The sequence below is a fragment of the Pagrus pagrus genome (assembly GCF_965226575.1).
Source record: "Pagrus pagrus genome assembly, chromosome: 13".
Taxonomy (NCBI): domain Eukaryota; kingdom Metazoa; phylum Chordata; class Actinopteri; order Spariformes; family Sparidae; genus Pagrus; species Pagrus pagrus.
This window is the reverse complement of record NC_140197.1, coordinates 21,828,952-21,849,416: the sequence shown is the minus strand read 5'-3', so window position 1 is coordinate 21,849,416 and position 20,465 is coordinate 21,828,952. Positions and strand designations below refer to the sequence as shown.

Below are 20,465 nucleotides of genomic sequence, written 5' to 3'. Positions count from 1 at the left end.
AGAATGGGGGAAAAGCCCTGCCCAATTCTGCTGGCAGAGACGGAAAGTTTCAGAAATGACTACCAGGTTGGCAAACAGCTTTACTCAGAATGGTAGCTGCATTTAAATGGTTTATAATTGGAGTGATAATGATCCAGTGTAATTACACCCCATATTTTAAATGATATAAACTAGAATTACTGCCTCACGGTTGTGTGCCTCCGCGCGCAAGTTAAGTTGCTGTTCCTGAGCCAAGGCGCTGAGTAATGGCCAGAACATTTTTTTGCAGAACATTATGATGTCACAGTGAAGTATACGTGTGAGCTTTTGGATATAAAATATCATAACTTCATCATTTCATCACACTGTGTGTGTGTGACAAAAACATTTTCTGTGGGGTCACAGTGATCTCTACCTTTGTTCACCAAATTCAAACAGTTCATCCTTGACTTCAAATTGAAATTTGTGAATTTGAAGAATTTCCCTCAAGGTGTTGTTGAGTTATGTTCACACGAAAGGGACAGATAGATGGACAACCTGGCTATTGCCAGCGTGGAGGCTTTAAAACTGTTACCAGGATTGGTGGAACATATTCAATTCTTTTGTGCTCAACATGTTGCAGCCCACTGATTCATTTTTATTTCATTAAACACCCCCCTTCTTTGATTGCCCCCTCTGGTGCCACTATGTTTGAAAAACGCAGTGAAAGTGCCCTCTTGGATGCCCCTATGGTAGATAAAAGATGATAAATTGTCCTCTATGGTGTCCTTCAACGTGCGGAAGTGACCTCTCTTCACTATAAATGTATCAGGATTGTCTGTGCGCTGGTGCCCCCACAGCATACAGCTGGTGCCCTTCTCAATGTTTTCGCCTCTGGCCTTCAAACATCCAGAGTCTGCCACTGTGTTGCTCTTAATGTTTTGATAAAATGACTACTGTACATGCCTTTCAGTTTTGGCTGTCTCATTGCCGGGTCTTGTGGATTATACTTTGTTGTTGACAGGTTATCGCAGAGTAAATCAATGCAACATCAGTGAAGGTAAAGATTCTCCACTCTGAGCACTGACTACACATGAACAGGGCTCCCTAACAGCGACAACTGTACCGCCACGCTAAATGATGACGGTAATCTAAATCTGATTACCTGAGGCAATCTACTGTTGAGCTCTGTGCAGGTGAAGATTGGAACATTAAGAAATAAAAACTGAATTGTTTGCGCGATACAAGCGAAACAACATTAACTGCATTATATCTGCACTGTGCTTGAAATCAAACACAATATTAGTCTGTGTGATGATGCTGCTTGGGAGGAACAAAGCAATGCATTAAAAAAATTCATTGCAAATTTATTAAAAGTTAATTACCGAAAGGCAACAGCAGAGGTTGTGCAGCAGTGTATCGCAGTTTCGTCATCTGTTATTTAAATATCTGAGGGAAATCTTAATCTGAAGCAAATGTTTGAGAGAAATACTGTACATTACGTATTTTATTACAGGGTGAATATCTAACACGTCACCAGGTGGGTGTGTACGAGCTGAAAAATGAGACAAAGGATAAAGTGTACACACACACACACACACACACACACACACACACACACACACACAACATACACACAAACACTTTTCATCTACAACGGCTTAATAGATCTGTGATCTTTAAACTTGTCTTCTGAACCCCCGAGCACAAAACTCATCACCGGCTTTTTATAATGCATGACCGGCCCTCCACTCTCCAGCCAGCGTAAACAGGCTCCATGTCACAGAGCCACTCTGCAGCGCTCTTTCTTTCTTTCTCCCTCTCCCTTTCTTATTCACCCTCTCAACCCACTTTTAGATGTTATTGCTCTCGGAAAAAATCAAAAACACTCAGAGCGATGACAGGAAATTTTAGTTAAGAGACAGACTCCGATACAGGAGTCAGAGTTAGCCGCCCTGCGGCAGCTGCGACGGGTAGCTGAACTGATTAAAACTGAGAATAATAGCAGAATCTCATTTGTTCCTGCCACCGTTAAACAAACACAGCCCCAAATCCCAACGCTATTAAACAAAAGTCAAAAATAAACACTGCACTCGCTCTCCTCAGAAGACAATAGCTGGAACCTCACCTTCTTTAATTACAGGTTATTCATTTCGTGTAAGTTGCCTCTAATTGTATTTCAAACACCATATTTAACCTATAAGGAGTTAATGGAAGCCTTTGCGGTGGCTGTCCTAACAAGACAATGTTTGGTAAAGCCTTTTCTTTGGAGCATAATAAGTGATGATGGGGGGGACAGTTAGCCTGAGCAGCAACTAACACCAAACAAAAGAGCATCGCATGGAAAACTACTCCTGCTTTGTGCAGCGTGAAATCATCGCGTTTGCTCGTGGCGTGATGGAAAAAGCCTGACTTCATTATTAAAATAACAAGAGTGTTTTCTGGCTGCACTGTAAACAAAAACAGTAATTGCTCCTCTTTTGTATCCCTGACAAAGTAGACCTGTCGTAGCAAACTGCACCTGCTGTTCCCGCCAGTAACCAGAGGTTAGACTGGTCATTTCAGTGGCTATTAAAGGACCCAGCAGCGTCCATCTCAGTGAATCAGTCCGCTGACAGGCAGGCCTATCATTGACAGAGCTATTTGGGTGAATCTACACAGACACAGGAATTTTTCATGCATGATTTGAAGTCACGCCGCTGAACGAGTGCTGTGGCCAAGTGTGCTGTGCCTAGCCAACCTTGTTCTTACACATACACACCTAGACCGAAGGTTTCCATAGACACACACACACACAACCATGCACACAGTATTACCACTGGCAGCGAGTGTGTGCCTTTCCATGCCGCCTGTGAGCACCAGCCATTTGGGTCTCTTTTAAGTCGTTTTGTTTTCTCTGCTGGAGGATCACAGACACTAAAGTGATAGCTTTGAGACTCCAAGGCCTGAATTTGAAGTGCTTGAAGGAAATGTTTGGGCAAAGAAAATAAATAAATATGCAGGCAAAAGTTGCGTGTTTGTTCAATTTCTGCTGCCTTTACTCTGGGAGAAGCAAAGGGCTTTTGATGGGATATAAAAGACCTGTTGATGTGGTGTGTAGAGAAGGCAGTATCAATTAAAGGATCCGTTGTGGCTCGAAGATGTGCGCCAACAAGCTCTCGCAGTAAAAATCCCATTGCCAGAGAAGGATCAAGCTTTGCACTCTGTTTGCTCATTCTCTTCCTTCGCGGCGTCAATCAGTATTTACTTTTCCGCCTCTATGATTAGGTCTCCAGTCCCCTTTCTAGATGATCCGGACCATCTTACCCTCTTCACGTTGGCCCCCTGTTCAAAACACAGACAGATGAATATACAATAAATATATTTCACCTCATTACCCCGAAATAAAAGACTGTTTTTGCCTTCCCCTTTCCTTCAAAACCCCACTACCCGCATTATTTCTCTCTTGCCCTTTCCTCTCTGTGTCTCCTCCCACCTCTGCCTCTTTATCCTGCTCCGAGAGGTGTGTGCATGTGTGTGTGTGTGTGTGTGTGTGTGTGTGTTGCACAGTGTGCAGGGAGGGAGCAGCTGGAGCATCTGCAGTCGTCTCCTCTGACAGCAGCACGGCATATGGCAGGGCCCTGTGAAGGATGGGTGCTGTCACCCGGCAAAGTGCTTACCCACCGACAAGAGAGGCGAGCCGCACTAACACCATGAGGAAGAGGAGGAAACAGCTGAACATCAGCACCCCACTCATTTATTCTCACGCCGCCACCTCGCTCCAGGAGGGATGGAGTGGAGGAGCCTTAAAGAAAAGACCTCCGACCGGCTAGTGGTGGCCAAGACACCGGCTGAAATCCATTTAGGTAAATCGTATCAAAGATCGTCCATGTGCACAAGATAAACCAATTGAGAACACTGACTCATCTTTACACAAGCAAGCGCCGATCCTCACATTTGCAATCATCGACCTTCTGGGTGTCACACAGAGGTGCATAAGCCTGCATGACTGGTTACCATACAGTGCATTAATATTAACTAGATATGCAAAGGCACAGATTGCCTCATGTTACCACCGTGAATTAGGAGGCAAAAATGTAAGTTTAAGCTCTGGAGATGAACAATATTTCCTCCTTGGGTGTGTACACTGATCTTAGGGAAATTAAGCTCTAATTCTGTGTCTCTTTGTTGACATTTATCGCTTGGTAAATGCTCCATATACTGAAATGTATTTATTGTATAGAGTATTTTAATATAAAAATGTCTCTTTTGTTTCTTTCTGTAATCTATCAAATCAAATCTGATTGGCCACTAGCTAACCCACCCATCATATAAAACCACACATTACCAGACTTGACCATTAGCTTGTGGGTCATAGAAGCTAGCAAAGTGACATCATCGAATTAAGTTTTATTTCAGTTGGCGAAAACGTTGTTTACAATTACAGAGAATGTCTGTGGTACTAATTTCTCCATCATCCACCTCCTGATTGAGCATCACCAGTGGGGTGAGCACTCACTGCGGTCTCTATGAGCTCACTTAGCTCAGAAAAATAAATGATCACCTAAGTTACAAAATGTTTGCTTTGGCCAACTCCAGCTGAGAAAATCTATTAACATTACTAAACATCATATTATATTATATTATATTATAGGCAATAAAGACATTCATGGGAAACAAAAAGCAGGTGACGTATCAGACGAATCAAAGACGGTGGAGATGGTGTTGACATGGATTTCAATACTGAGATAAACGCAGCCCAATGCACACAAAACAAAACCGTTCAACACAAACTGCTGTTTGTAGTTGTGAAATACACAAACTGTATTTCCGTTGGACTAATCAGATATTGTTTTCATTAAGTATAGTCTGACTGCTTCAAGAGACTCTTGAAAAATCCTATGTTGATTGCTTGTTCCTCCCTTACTGTAAATACAAATGCAACAAGAAGAGGTGCATAACATGCAGACATGCTTGATAAATACAGCATGTGTGTTTGGGGCAAATGTGTCACACCTGCATCTAACAAACAGGCGCAAAAGCAGCAGTTAATCCGTCCCTCCGCTCTCGCACTTCACTTCACTTCATCTCCGCAATCTCACTAAATTTAGGCGTAAAGAAGACGGTGGCCAAAAATACAGTAGCTCTCAATTTGTAACTTGAATGGAAAGACAATAAAATCAATGCAGTTTTAATAAAAGCCCGACATCAGATCATATTGGCAAAACAATATATCAGTATAATCTGACAGCCGTGTGACCCAAAACAGACGCTCCCGATGCACAGGCGGGCGATCGATGTGCACAAAAAAAGAAAAGAAATTGCCAAAACAATCAATGCGCGCTACTTCATTAAGGTGCTTGAGTTAAAATTCCTTTTTTATTTATTATAGTGGCTGCAAGACAAACGCATATCAGCACTTCAACAGGGAAACACAATCACATTCAAACTTTTGGGAATTCATTCACCTGTTCTGTAGACATCAGTAAGTGTCTAGTTGAGACAATGACAGATAATGTGTAGCATATCAATGGCCTCATTCAGACCAAAACAGGCATTGCAGCGAAATCGCCAGACCTCCCATATGTTTTGGGTGTGGGTAGTGTGCTTAAAACAATCACACAAGCTGGTCAACGGTATTGTTGTTCAAGCCTGCTAATTGTTGCTAGTTTACTACATGCTCTGTTATCTTGCCTGGTGCCTCGAACAATATCGCGCTGCCAAGAGCCTGCACCATCAAGGGAGGATGAATACTCTGCTCTAAGCCTCTAATTGTTACTCCAAAGCTGGGAGCCGAAAACCAAACACTATCCAGGTGGAGCTCACAGACCAAGCCATGATACGCAATGCCTGATCGAGTCTGAATGAGTTGTGTCTACATGGTGGTTACAGAGAATATCAGGGTTCATCCTTTATGTTGCTCCCGAAGCCACAGCAGTCTGGGGAGGAATCGATGGTCTCCTCTGTGAAATAAACCTAATGTGTCCGGCAGCAGTAGCACTCTCCTTCTAGCTGACTACAGGTGGACCACAGCGCTCCTCCACTTCTCAGCAACCAATTTAACATGACTGACAGATATGTTTCACTATAAACTTCTCCCCTCCAAAAAAATCCCCCCCCCCTCTTTTCCCTTTAGTCAGTCAAAACAGACTTCCAGAGGAGTAACCCTTACAGTGTCAGTCAAAATGACTCTGCCGGCAGTCAAATCACGACAGCACAAAGATGTTGAGTCTTTTTTCCGGGAGCTACGAGACCCCACGTGAGTTTGTGGTATTGCTCTAAAAACTTTCAGAGAATGTGCATTATCTATAGGATGAACAGCTAGGAGGCAACGGTCTGACCTTAGAGCGAGAGGTTACCTGCAGTGCTGACAGGAAAAGAGAGAGGTGAGGAGAAGAGAGAGAGGACTTAACCTCCTTTACCTCTGCATCTCATTAGATGAGGGATGAGAAAAAGACGGTAAAAATAAATCACATCTTCATTAAAACGTTTTCTCTAGAACAAAATCTAATCCAAACTATCTCAGTCTTTTGTTTTTCATCCTGTATCTTCTTTATTTTTCCCTCTTTGTCTGTTCTTTGCCACACAGTGTGCCCACTTTTCCTGAGATTGCCTTTCCTCAAATCTCACTCCTTCTTTATCTCTCTCCGTCCCCTCACGCTCTCTTTTGACAGCCTTTAATGGGAGCTATCTCCCCATTAAATACCTGCAGGTGTCTGCAGGGCTTTGGCAGGGATGAAGAGAGAAAGGGAGAAAGAGAGATGGAGACAAAGAGAGAAAGACAGCAGTGGTTGGTTGTTCAGGCCCTCTCCGACATGACATATAGCCAGATTCCTTTTGCTAAATTTGAATTACTAATGTCTCCGGAGGCAAATGAACCGAGCAGAGGGACCAAGGGTCAGAAAGAGAGGTTGAGCAAGTATCCCCCTCCCACAGTGATCTGGCTTCTCCTCATAGCCTTTTCGCCTCTTTGACACTTTACTACACAGACTGAAAAAAGGAAGAAAGACGGGAGACGAAGGAGGGCACAGAGGGAGGAAAGAAAAGTAGGGCTGAGCAGAGGCGGGGGGTGATAAGGGACATGGGGAGAGGTGAAGGTAGAGTGAGGGGGGAAAAAAGTAAGAAACTGTGATGCTCAAAGTGGGAGGCAGCACGAGATGAAAGGAAAAGGGAAAAGAGGAGGAGGAGATTGGGTTTGAATGAAAGATAAGATGGAGGGGGAAAAGAGGAAGTGGAGGGGATGAGAGGAGAGAGGAGAGGGAGAGAGCTGGGCTCTGGGGCGATGGGGCTCTCTCAGATGCCGGACTAGACCATCTGGACGAAAGCGGAGCCAGGTCTCTGACGGTAAACACTGGGCTTCACTTTCACATGGAAAAAGACCAGGGAAAGAGATTCAAACACCCGTTCAGCACTTTCTTACCAGCAATCCACCCAAAACCCAGACTCCGCCAACTGTCCAGCCCACGTGTTGGTGGAAAACGATATCAGACCTCACTGTTGGCAAGCTCATCATTTACTGCACACAACATCCCACTCCTGACTGCCTTTTTTTTCTACAACACACACACATGTTTTAGGATTCATTTTTTAATACTGCTGCCTGTCTGTATTTCAAGTCTCTGGCTGTCTTTCAGAGTATCAACTCTGCAGACATCTGAGGTCATCTGGGGCTGTTCTGCTACAAGGTTTAAACAAGCTTAAAGAGACAGTTCATCAGAAAAACAAAAATATTTTTTTTGTATATTTTTGGTTTAAGCTGCCAAGTTTGGGAGATGTCGGCTGTAGAGATGTCTGCCTGCTCTCAATTATAATGGGACCTAATGGCACTCGGCATGTGCGGCTCAACAGCACTGTCTCGTTCCAGGAATCATGATGTGGTTAGTCCAGGTAGAGGCTCACGACAGGGTGGGAAGTAAACATTAACGGCATTAGTTGGCTAGCCTCTAGTTCATGAGTAGGTGTGCGCTCCTTTCTGCGAGGTGGTACATAAAGAATCTAGTTCATGATTTCTTGAGAAAGACATTGCTGTCGAGTTTGTCAAACGTATGTTTTGGTGCTCGACAGCTCGTGCTCGCTAGTTCCAATATATTCGAGAGAAGGCAGACATCTCTACGGCCGATATCTCAAAAACTCAGCAGCCTGCACCAAAGCAATCCAGATGCATAAACAGAACTACAGGTATGAGGCAAAATATGTGTTGTGGATTTTGGGGAGAACTGTCCCTTTAAGTTATTATGCTATATATAGTGAAAGAAAAAAATTACAGGACCTGAGACTACTTTTAAATCTTAAAAAATGCAGAAAATGTTATCTGCCATTTTTATTTATCTACTCATGCTCTCATTTAATCTCTTTCTGCTGTAAACACTTTTTAGAAGAAGCACGTCGATATTTCCTCGTGCTCAAAAAGCGCTATATAAATCAGGGTTGCCTTGCCTTGCCTTGCTTGTTCATGAGCATAGCCGGCTAATTACAACAGCACAACAGAAATTTACGGGGGAGGAAGTGGCCACCGAGGACTTGAACCAGCAACCCCCCCTCCTCCAGGAGAGTGGATGAATTCAGCGAGAGAGGACTCTTCAAGGTAACTAATCCCTCTCTCTTCCAGCTCATTCTCTCCAGCAAACAGTCTCATCCTCAAAATTACGTCCCAATGAGACGCGTCTGCACAAACACACACAATATATGCATAAGATACTCCCACGCACGCACACACACACACACACACACACACACACATACACGACTCTACCCCCTATTCCACATGGCTCTGGAGAAGCAGCACTGCCCCTCCTACCCCTCTGTCAATAAGCCCAGTTTGGAAACACTTTAAACAGACTAGCACATTGCTCTGCTACAAAAAGGGAAAACTTCAAGACATGCTCTCCTCCATACCCGCAGGGTTAATTAGAATTGTTTTAAACAGCCACTGCCATGCTTTTTAAACATTTATGGGCGCATGCATTACAACTAAGGCATTAACATATCCAGAAAGTTTAACCTCTTCTCTGCTCTCTGGCTCTATTATGAGGAGCAGAGGGGAACGAGAGAGAGGACAGTTGACCTCTGCTGCCCCCTGTGTTACAGCTGAAAAACAACAAGGGAATTTTCAATGAGGAGCAGCAGCCGGCTTCGGATCAGAGGAACCGGCGCCAAGCCACCATGCCGGCTGAATGACAATCAGCTTGTATGTTAGTGATGAGAGAGAGATCTAAACCCAGAGGCTATGTAGTACCAATAAAAACATACATTATTCACTAACAGGGACATACAATGAATGGTAGTGCTGAATAAAAATCTGAGTGAGACGAGAATTACACTTGTGATCACTCCGAGGCAAAACCCGCCAATACAAACAGCACATTTATGTATTTCAACAGTATTCATTATTTTTAGATCCAATTAAAATAATATATTTTGGGATAATCCAAGTAGTTCTACTAATGTCAATGTGACTCAACATCACAATTTTGTTTTTGAAGTCTAATCATAGAAGTCTGTGTTTGTCTCCAATACTGAAATCTCATTTGATGAACAACACCTTTGATCTACTCATATAATCAGGATTATCATCTTTGAATGAATACATTTCTTTTCTTTCTGATGACAGTGACTGTGTTTAACAAATAACCCGAGTTCAGATGAACTGCGTCAGCCCTTACCTCACAGAAAAGTGTTAATTTGTCATCAGGCAGCAGACCGTTGGCCTCTTCGAGCAGGAAGTCCCTCCTTATAAATTTTTTGAAACCCCAGTCCTTCCCCTGGACGAAACGGTACGCTCTCTGGCTCTCTGCAGAAGAAAACACACGGACAAACAAGGAGGAACAAGATTATTTTGGAGACTTTCACAACGTGATTAAGCTCTGCGTGTGTGAATCTGTGTGCGAAAGAGAAAGTTTGTTATGAGTCATGGCCATAAGCAGCGGAGGAACAATGGCGAAAGAGGCTGGGTGCAGGAAGTATTGCCTGCAGGGAGCTTTTAACACTTCAGAAGAAAACAGAATCTCTCTCTCTATCCCTCTTTCACTCTCTGTATCCTCTCGCTGCCACATAAAGACTAGTGGTAAACATGAGACAGAACTGCTGTGCCTCTTTGGCCAAGAAGTGAGAAATTGCAGGGATCAAAGCAGTCCAATTATCATGTGTTTATGGAGTGCCAATTATCTCTGACAGTGGCAGGAAGGATTCTGTAACACTCAGTCGCACTACAAAGACACAGCAAAGGTGCTGGAGTTCTTGTGTGTGTGTACAATAGTCACACTGTGGGGGCGGTAACAGCTATCAACAGTCACCTAACAGTCACAAATGCTCACATACGAGGTCAAAAGATAATGACGACGGACTATGACTGCTACAGAGATCACAGCAAATTAAAGCTAATTGCCGATAGAAAGAAAGCAAGACGCCAGGACATTAATTCAGCAAGTAACTGGAGCTTCTTTAGAGGGATGTTAACACCATTCTTTGGTGAAATTACGTCATTCGCCATTTTGTTAATGAGAAGAAAAAGCTACCTCGGGCACTGCTCTTGGGTTTCTGGATGTGTTCAGCTGAGCCGAGCTTCAGTGACAGACCGTTTCGGTGAATGGAGACATCTCTGTCCATTCCTATCAGGGTGGACAGGCCTCACCACCCTATGAATATAATAACATTAAGAATAACGCTCTATATGTCTGTTATTAGGTATTCTGCCCTGTAAAGGGTTGATTGGCATCAAGCAATGCAATAAAATGCACCCCAATCTACAGAAAATCCACTAGAAACCAATTCATCAGCCACATATTTTCATTTCTTTGGCAGGTGTCACTATCAAGGTCATGCTAAGGATGCCCTATTCACGTGATCTTAACATGCATCTCGATGATTGGATTGTGTGAAGAAAGAGCAGCAATTTCACAAAAACACTCTGAAGATCCAATCACCAAAATCACCAGAGCAGGTTGTCCGATGCCTATTTAGCTTTACTGACAATGTGATGTGTCCAAAGTCTATATATAGTACATCAAATCCATATATGTAAATGAGCATTTGTGCATGAAGTACATCAGGAAGCATACATGCAAACCCCACAGGGAGCTCCTACAGTGAGACATAAGTATTAGGAGGGTAGTTAGGTGCCCAGCAGGCTTTGATTTGCAAGAGACACCTGATTTTAGCCTGCACGTAAGGATTATTTGAATGTAAATGTTATCATATCCCTCGAGGCATGTAATACCATGAGGCGAAATGTAAAAAGATTTTTGAAATGGGAAGTAGGAACAATGTGCAACAAAATGAAATCCCCAGTGAATTCAAAATAACAACTGTGTTTGAGCAGGCAAATATGCTCACCAAAAGACACGGAATAAATATTTAGCCTCAATTGAGCTGGTTTATGCAGTGCCTTTTAAAGGGTTAGTTCTTATTTTTTGCAGTGGGTTATATGAGGTACTTCAGCATTTTATTTATAGTAGATGGTGGTCAGCTATCAAAGCGTTGAAAATATTTTAAATATAGCATACACTTAAACTGATATTGCTTTCTTAAGGTGACTGAAATACATTTAGCTGCTGCCCCGTCCACAGCAGTAACACTGCATTGCCTAGCTTGCGTACTGGTACTGCTAGCTGCTTCTCCAAACTCCCCACTTTAAAAAAATCTGAACTTTCAAAACTCTCCAGTTTATCATTTATAACAGTTGAGACTTCTGGTAATGCTAAAGGAAGAACAATAATGAACACAACCTTTTAGTTTTTTTAAACCCAGTTAAAGGGTAAAGTCAACTTAAACAGGCTATAAGCTGTGCAGTTACCACATACCAAGAGGTCATCATCTCCCACGTTCACACATCTGCCGTGTGATGGCACACTACTTGTGTTTAGCCCGGCAGTTCAAACAGATTTCTCTTCTGCCTGCTCTTGCGCAGAGATCCCAACAGGAGATCTGCTGACAGATCGCAGTGGGAAGCACTAAGATGAAGTGTCAATGCTGCTGTAAGATCTTGTGTCAAATCCCCTGTTTGGATCTGAGGGAGCAGGCAGCCATAGAGGGGATTGGTGGACGAGTGGAGTGCATATGCAGTTATTCCCACCACTGCTCATGCAGGGGGTCCTTTACTGTAATCCCCTGCCTCCAGAGACTGTGTACGCAAAGACGCTGACAGAAATCACCATGCAAACACACACTCGCACACAAGCCAGAGCATAAGCATGCATGGAAGCCAATACAGAGAGAAAAATTACAAGTCCATGCATTCCACTTTTTCACAGTACTCTACTTTATTCATTGTTGTGCCTATGAGTAACAGAGTCAGTGTTTTCAAAAAAGACACTGTGACTTCTCAACCAAAGCCAAGCAGGTTTGAAAAGAGAGTCACATTTCTGTGGCCTTGGTACACTGTACTGTTTGTGTCTGGGTAGACACGAAGCAACAGACTCACTACCTGGATCCTTCTTAACAGTCTGAGGAAACTCTTTCTCTGCTGACTTTCATCTACTCTTTCATGTCCTTTAAACATGTTTGATAAGGCCAAACATGAGAGACCCAGATGAAGTCCCAAGGCGCAGTATCTCCTTGTGAAGTTGTGTTATTTGGGTATGAAACAAGACTAGCGTGGACTTCCCCAGTGGCAGTATCCAAAGCTAAACTCGGGTGTGAGGAGAGAGGTTGGCAGGAGAGTGCAACGGGGGGGAAGCAAGCCAAGAGGAAGAGGTGAGGAGAGGTGAGAGGGAACGCTGAAAGAAGCTCCGGCAGACGGGTGGAAATGGAGAGAGAGGTGTGACTTCTTCAGTGCTTACCCACGACAGTGGGGTGCCTGTGTGTATGTGTGAATGTGCACATGCATAAATGCACTGATGATGAGGGGTGTGTGTGTGTGTGTGTGTGTGTGTGTGTGTGTGTGTGTGTGTGTGTGTGTGTGTGTGTGTGTGTGTGTGTGTGTGTGTGTGTGCGTGTGTGTGCTGAGCTCAGCTAATGTCACGCTGCCATCTCTGGTGGGGCATCAGAAACCTGCACTGGCAGAGAATCAACTGCAGGTCAGACGCTGGCGCTCGCTCTTTCAATGAGCTGGCCAAGGTGGCGGGAGTGCAAACACTCAGCCAGAATACCAAAAAGAGCTGGACAGTGGTGGAGGGGGTCGACGCAACTGAGATATCCAGCGGAAAAGGCAAGAGTGATGAAAATGAGTTGCAGTAAAAAGAGCAAGAGCAAGCGTGGAGAAGAGATTGTGTTAATCACACACTTGTGGTGAAGATATATAGATCTCATTACCAACCGGACCATCATTACGGAATCAGTGTGAAAAATCACAGCCACAATGTAGACGTGCATAAGTACCACTCAATAAAGAACAGAGACAAGTTTTTACCATGCTGCGGTGCACTTTGATAGTTTCCCAGCATTGAAGAGAGAAGTTTCTCACTCTGCCATAAAAAGACCGAAGGTGATGAGGAAGGTGAGAAAAATGAGATCTGAGCTGCAGACAGGGGAAGAAGAGGAAAGTGGGAGCGATGCCATGGTGTTTTAGATAGCGGGCCATCCATATTCAGGCAGAGGGCTCTGGGGCACAGTTGGCACACAGAACGAGAAGGTCGCCAGAAGACGAGCCGGCATGTCGAAAAATAACAGCCGACACAGCAGCCAGAGTCAACATCTCTCTTCCTGTCTGTCACTCTTCTGGTCTCATCTTTCACACGTTCAACTTTAGCAAAATCTCTACACTAACCACCGACTGACCATAATCACATCCATTTCCCAGTTACCTCCCAATTATCAGAGCCATCATGACCTGAAAATAATAAAGCGATATTTCAAGTCTGTTTCATGATATGTGATTTATATTGCTACTAGCTCATAAATGCCGGGATTGGGCGGCAAAATCAAATTGACTATTGGTACTTTTACAAACTATTAATACAATGAGATTTTTTATAAATAATCATCAGTAATGTGTATATTAGTTCTGCAACCAAGCCCCCAGAGGAAAGCTGTATCCAGATTCTAGTGTAACATGTAGCTAACAATTATTTTGATTTGTGATTCAGCGTAGATTATATTTCTCAATTAATCAATTACTTACTGATCAGTGTTTCCAAAAGCCCAAGATGACGATACAATACGACACGATATGATACGATACGATATGAAATACTTTCTACGTCCTCAAATGTCTTGTTTTGTCAACAATCCAAAGATATTCAGTTTACTGTCATAGAGGAGTAAAGAAACCAGAAAACAATCTGACAATCAAAATGGTTGCATTTAATTTAATAGATGACAATTATCTGATTCATTGTTGCAGCATGAGTGGATATAATAATAATATAAAGTGGAGTAACTGGGTAAAGGCAAGTATCAGAACAAATAAAACATCACTTCACTGTTATTAGAGCCAAGAAAAGACAACACTAATGTCTTATCACTACATAAGGATATCCAAAAAATATGACAATAAATAGTCTAATATCCTGATAACAATATAACACTAATTTATTTCCCAGCCTCACAGCCATTAACTGTCAAGACTCCAGTCCATACAAGTGTATCTCAACAGTAATAGAGTTTAAAAAATCTAATTTAAAACGTCACTGCCTCTACACACTGATTTTACATTGGCTGGCATAAAGCAGACCAACACACATAAACATGACGTACAGTCTTTCAGAGAAGAAAATCTAATCTCTATTGAAGATTGAGCTCTATAAGCTAGTGTCAGCACAAACATGTTTATTGACGTTCTTTCTAACAATGTCAATACCATCTGATTACGTAAAGACTGACCAATAGCTCCTACTCTATTAACCGTGCTCCACAAACCCACACAGAATGCCTGATCACCTCCATCAGTTACTGCAGCCAACACACTCTGACAAGCTCACACCCAGAGCTTCAATTAACTGCAACCAAAATAAAAAACCTCTGAATCTCCTGCTACAAAATATAGAAGCAGCACACACCAGAACCCGCTGTAACTAGACTCTCCGGCCAACTCGTACACACATAAGCTCGCTTAGCCTTTGGCTACAACACAACAAAACCATTGTCTGTAGGGGAGACTTAACAAGGAGACTATTTGAATACAAAACAGCTTGCGGCCGAGGATGAGAACTTTCCATCTCTCCTCTCCGAGCTGTCAGAACAGCAGTCTGCAGGGGGGCAGATGTTTTCTCTGGCAAAAGGAGGAGGAAAGGGCGGAGGGAGGGAGGGTGTCAAGAGACAAGTTACAACCCACCCAACAGCCTCAGAGGAGAGAACCAGCACATTAAGCCAGGGAGAGAAATGATGTGGCCAAGCCGAGAGTACGCGACTACGATGTGGAGAGCGGGGGGGGGCGCCACTGCTGCCTGAATCTATCTCCATTAGCAAGTACAGACCATCAGAGGATCCACACAGACACACGCTCTCCAGTGGGGGGCTCAAGGGCTGACTGATGCAGATGTGGTGTTTCATCAGATAACGTCAAGCTTTCCAGTCAAAACCTGCCATCGTGGTACAGCCTTGTATTAATAACCCCTCCTTTAAGTACTGCAGGGATGCTTTAATTCTCAATATGCACACGCCAGTCAACAGATATCAAAATGTATTCCTGCTCAGAGTAAAATTAAACAGTAAGTGTCTGGTTGGCCCATGCTTTTGCATTCAGACTGGTTTTTAAGTGAGTTTGCCTCATCCAAAAGCAACAAAAGCCAGAAATTCAAGCTGACACCTCAAACACAAACTTCAGCTCCTCAGCTGTTCAGCTCACTACTGAACATTTCCATCAGATCTATTTTGACATGTGCCTCCAATAGCAATGTTTCTCTGCCATATTACAATACGCTGTGCTAACTACAGTTGCAAAACTTTTCTTTTTTCACTGATTATCCTACCTAACTGTTTAAAGTACTCGGACTTAATATGCATTGTATTAAAAAATTGTTCCCACAGGGACAAGGCCGAGCAGTGACCTGCCACATAAACAGTCCACAGCCACCCAGCTTTCTTAATTAAGGCACTTTGTTTTTATTTGGCCTTTTTTCCTTGAGGCTCGGATTAAATTGGATTCTAAATGATCCAGAACCGATAGAGCAATCTTTACTGCCATATTCTTAGACGGAGTGCTCACTAAACTGTCACAAGTACGCTGGCAGTTGGGTAATTTTCTCCTGTGACAGGGCGAGCGAAGTGGAGGGCGCAGGTCTCCCCAGGGGGATTGTGGGAAGATTGGAGGAGGGCATATGGCAAGAACAGAATGGGGCGTGCACCATAGAGCACACCATTTATAGCCAAAAGCCCCTTGAGACACAAAAAAAGGGGAGGAAAGGAAAATGAGATCCTCTTCACTTCACTCGGTATTCCCCACATTCAGACTTTTCTAGGGTCATTTAAGGGAGCAGTGCTCACGAAATGGCCAAGCAGCGAAGTCAAACACCTCAAAGGTCTGTTTATGACTTATACCGCAGGCAAATCCTCATACATAATACCACGCAGCCCCCAGCACACAGTATTACAGCCAGAAGAGAAAGCTTTAAGGAAAATAACTGCATTGAGGTTCAGTTTTCGTGAGCCTGTCGCTGAGAGTTAAGAGGTGGTATTCCACCATTACAGGCCAGAAGTGGAGTAAAAGGATAAAAGAAAAAGTGACATTGTGAAAGAGAAGAGAGAGAGGTCTAAGTGAGCAAATGAGGGACTGAAAGTACACATGAGGGGGCGGGGGTGTCAAGTTCACATGGGGGAATGTTTCTCAGCAGGAAAAATGATTTCCCTTTCTACACAACCTGCACCGCAGGGGGTTGTACACAGTTACACTGCGTACGCCTCAGATTCAAACACACTTCCGCCTCCCACCTCTTCTCTTCTCTCCCTACCTCCCACGCCCCATCTTCCCTCCTCAGCGCTTCCTGTACAGTGTGCTGCAGGGTACTGGGAGAGAGGGAGGCAGCCAGAAAAGCCTGATAACCAGGAAGCGGCCACATCTGGCCCTCGCTAATTCAATTCCACACAAGTTTGCTTTTCCTCCCCATAACATAACCTAATTAAAAAAAAGCAGGAATTGGAAGCGCATTCATTTCCAATTCATCAACGGGGAGAGAGGCGGACGAGGACTTCTAAAAAGGTTGGGTCTTTTTTAATTAAAATCAAAATTGCCCCACGCTACTTGGAATTATATATTTACTAGAAATGAATCCAACCAGCAGTGATTACACAAGCCCATATGGCTATCAATACCTCACATTATTAGACACACTTGGAGTATTAGACACACTCCCCACCTCCTATATTTGCAAATTTAAGCGCCCCAAAGACACAGGTGTGACAGGAGTTTTTAATTTTCACCTATCAAACTTTGCGATATCCTCAGCTTTCTGCTGAACGTTGACTTCTATGCATGTTGGGCCTAAATAGTTTCTTCACTCATTAACACCAACTTATTTCCAGTGACAAGTTCAGGAAATTATAGAAGTGGTGGACTGTTAATATGAAAATGAAAATGAAGATGAGGATGTGTGTGTGTGTGTGTGTGTGATTCAGAGTGCACATTAGTATTAGCCGTTTGTGGTCACAGCCAGACTTACCCATGGCTTTGGTTTCTTCTCCCTTGGCATTGAGGATAGAAAACTTAAACTTGGCGCGCACCTCACTTTTTGGGCAGCTGACTAAGAGCAAGTAAAGTGAAAGATAGTCTTTACTCTCCTCATCCAGGCCTTTAGGGTTTACACGCAAACACCTGGAGGTAGGAAAAGAAAGAGACAGACTGATCACACAAATGAAGCTAAAAAGTAATGTGATGTTTCAGTCCCTGGAATTTCCCAATGTTCGTATGCAATAATAACACTATAATTTTAGTACTAGTGAATATGAATTACAGTGTGGCTCAGGACCCAAGCCCGACCAGAACTTGACAGGCTATCATTTTTTTGTGTCCCAACCCGACTCAAGCCCGACGCAGTTAATGCAAGCTGAGTGAGTGTTTATTGCTTGGACAGTAACAAAAAGCTTCTGTGTTGCAGCACATATAGCTTTAACACAGACAGCAGGTCCATCACTTATTATCACTAAAAGAACTTGAAAGCACCATGTCAACTGACTCGACCAAACCTAACCCGGACCTATCATTTCATTTCTGGGTATCCATGCTCTAGTAAGAATGTATTATAGGTATGAGCATTTCAAGCAAAAATGCTATTCCATAGTCGCAGTCGATTATTCAAAGATCTGCTGTTTGTATGTACTGTGGCATACTGCAGCATGGGCTTGTACTGACCTTGTGTGGAAAAGGCCGTGCTGCACACGTTTTACCGGAGCCTGAAAATAATGACGCGATTCCTCCGAGGCCTGTGATAGCGTAATACCTGGTGGTATCTCGTTATTTTTTAGCCGCCGGTAAAAACAAGGGTAAAAACAATGGAAAAATAAATATATTTTTTCATTCAAAACTATAGTCGTGTAAACTGTTAGACTATTATGATTATGATTATATTTTCATTTTCGAAGATCTTAACCCATCCCTAATGTCTTTCAGACTGTTAATTCTTGGCTTTACAGTCATATCTATTGGTTGCATCCACAACCCTTCACTTATGCCAGAGTGATGGTTTCTGGCTTAGCTGGGACAACATGTCATTCATGACATTATCATGAAATGTTGCCAACGGTAAAAATATCTCAGCATAGATGATTCTGCAATAGACACCACTGTAGCATGAATATTATATATATCATGATCTCTGTTTAAGCGAGGTGGAAAATACAGCCCTAAAAAAGGCAAAAGCTGGAATCCAAACCGCACTCTATTTATTCACTCCGTAATGAAAAGCTTTCAGTTTCACAGAGTTTATATTCAGCTGAGATGAAACACAGTGGACACAGTGGAGTCTGAACCTTTTCAGCACAAACAGCAACATAAACGCATACAGTATGTCAATATGTCAATGTCAAAAAGCAGTAAACTGGCAAAAGGGTTAACTGCCAAAAGCAGAACATTTCACAGTGCGAGAATGAGCAGGAAAGGAAGGAAACACCTCTACCTCAGCAGAGCAACTGTATCAATACGGTAGTGTAGCAGAGACCAGAACACAACATCGATTATTTGACCAACCCCTACTTCTGACTGGGGCTTCAGCTTTCTAGCTTACCCTCCTGAACTTAAGATGTTCCTTTCATTCCTAAATCTACTGCAGATCCAATGTTCGAGGCAAAACCCATCCACTTTCTTTCAAAGAGAAATACAGGAGAAGCATGAACAACATATTTTACCCAAGGTATTCAAAATACTTGAAGTTTTCTGTTCATCAATGCCACGGCTGAGTCATAGTCTTTTTATGTTTACATAGAGCAATTCCGAAAATAGGATCAATAGCTTAGCACAATGAATTTGTAACATAATGGTCTGTTTGTTATACAGTGCAGTGACGTGAAACACATAACAATGGCCGTATGGGTGATTACTTAACATGTGCATCTGTGAAGCTGTAATTTACAAACAATTTGTGAAAAACAGTAACACTCTTTATGTGCTGGAGCTCTCCAGACTCATCACCGAAGGAAAGAAGAAGAAAAATCAATATCAATACATATATTCTGTAATGTATAATTCATTTAGTGGGCAATGGCCCAATAAATCTCATACATGCCTACTCAAATGACCCCTATCAAAAAACTATTGGAAGGTGAAAATAAAATGGCAGTGACTCATCTGCATGCAGCATCGACATGTCAGATCTTTAGCACTGGCAATATACAGCAGAGAGTGGATAACCTACCTTAAATACTTGAAATGTATTAATTCAGTAAAAAAAGAAAACAGTATGAGTCTTTTTGTTATTGTTATTGTTAGAGTTTATGGCCTCTTGCTGTAATGCCTAAAGGTGTGGGGCTGACCTGCAGTGCACTTTGGACCTCATTTCTCTAACAAGCACCTATGAGAGCATCGGAGAAACAAGCAATAATGCTACTGACAGTGAGGTATGATACAGAGTGCTGGAAGAAGACTGTCTGAATTGTTCACCCAGATAAGATTAAAAAGCTGATAGACAGTGTTGGTTAGGCACTTAAAGGAGGAAGGGGACTAATAGCATTGAGTCTGATGTCATATTTGAAGAATAGCCCAGTTTATTGTGTCTCCATTTGCTTCTAAGTTAAGTAGGTAACCAATACCAGTTTTCATTCAAGGCTACAGTGATTATTTCTTAGCCCCCTTAAAATGTATATGGCCATGTTTCTGTTTGAGATACAAGATCTGTTTCTCCGCTCTCTGAAAGCTTTTGAGCAAAACACAGCCTCAACATGTCATTTTAATTCAACGTTATTCAATATCTTTGCCCCCCATTCAAGTCTTGCAAGTATATCTTGAGTTTAACCTACTGTATTAGGGATGAGAACTGATAAGATTTAATTGATCCCAGTGCCATTCTTTACCAATTCCCTCATTGATTCCTAATACAATACGATACGACAAGAAACGATACGATACAAAACAATATGACACGATATGATTCACTACGATATGATACACAATGATACGATACACAACGATACGATAAACAGTGATACGATACAATATGACACGATAC

The 20,465-nt window shown here is 42.8% G+C and overlaps 1 protein-coding gene across 3 annotated transcripts in view; it reads right to left on the bottom strand.

The window, feature by feature from the left end:
* The window catches only part of spop (speckle type BTB/POZ protein), an 85,779-nt gene that overhangs the window by 18,724 nt on the left and 46,590 nt on the right, over positions 1 to 20,465 (bottom strand). For all 3 annotated transcript variants that reach the window (XM_084371469.1, XM_084371471.1, XM_084371470.1), the window contains 2 exons: positions 17,469 to 17,620; positions 9,600 to 9,727 (listed from right to left, as the gene is read on the bottom strand). In XM_084371469.1, the coding sequence (XP_084227595.1) occupies positions 9,600 to 9,727; positions 17,469 to 17,620 (280 nt within the window). The remainder of the gene's footprint in view (positions 1 to 9,599; positions 9,728 to 17,468; positions 17,621 to 20,465) is intronic.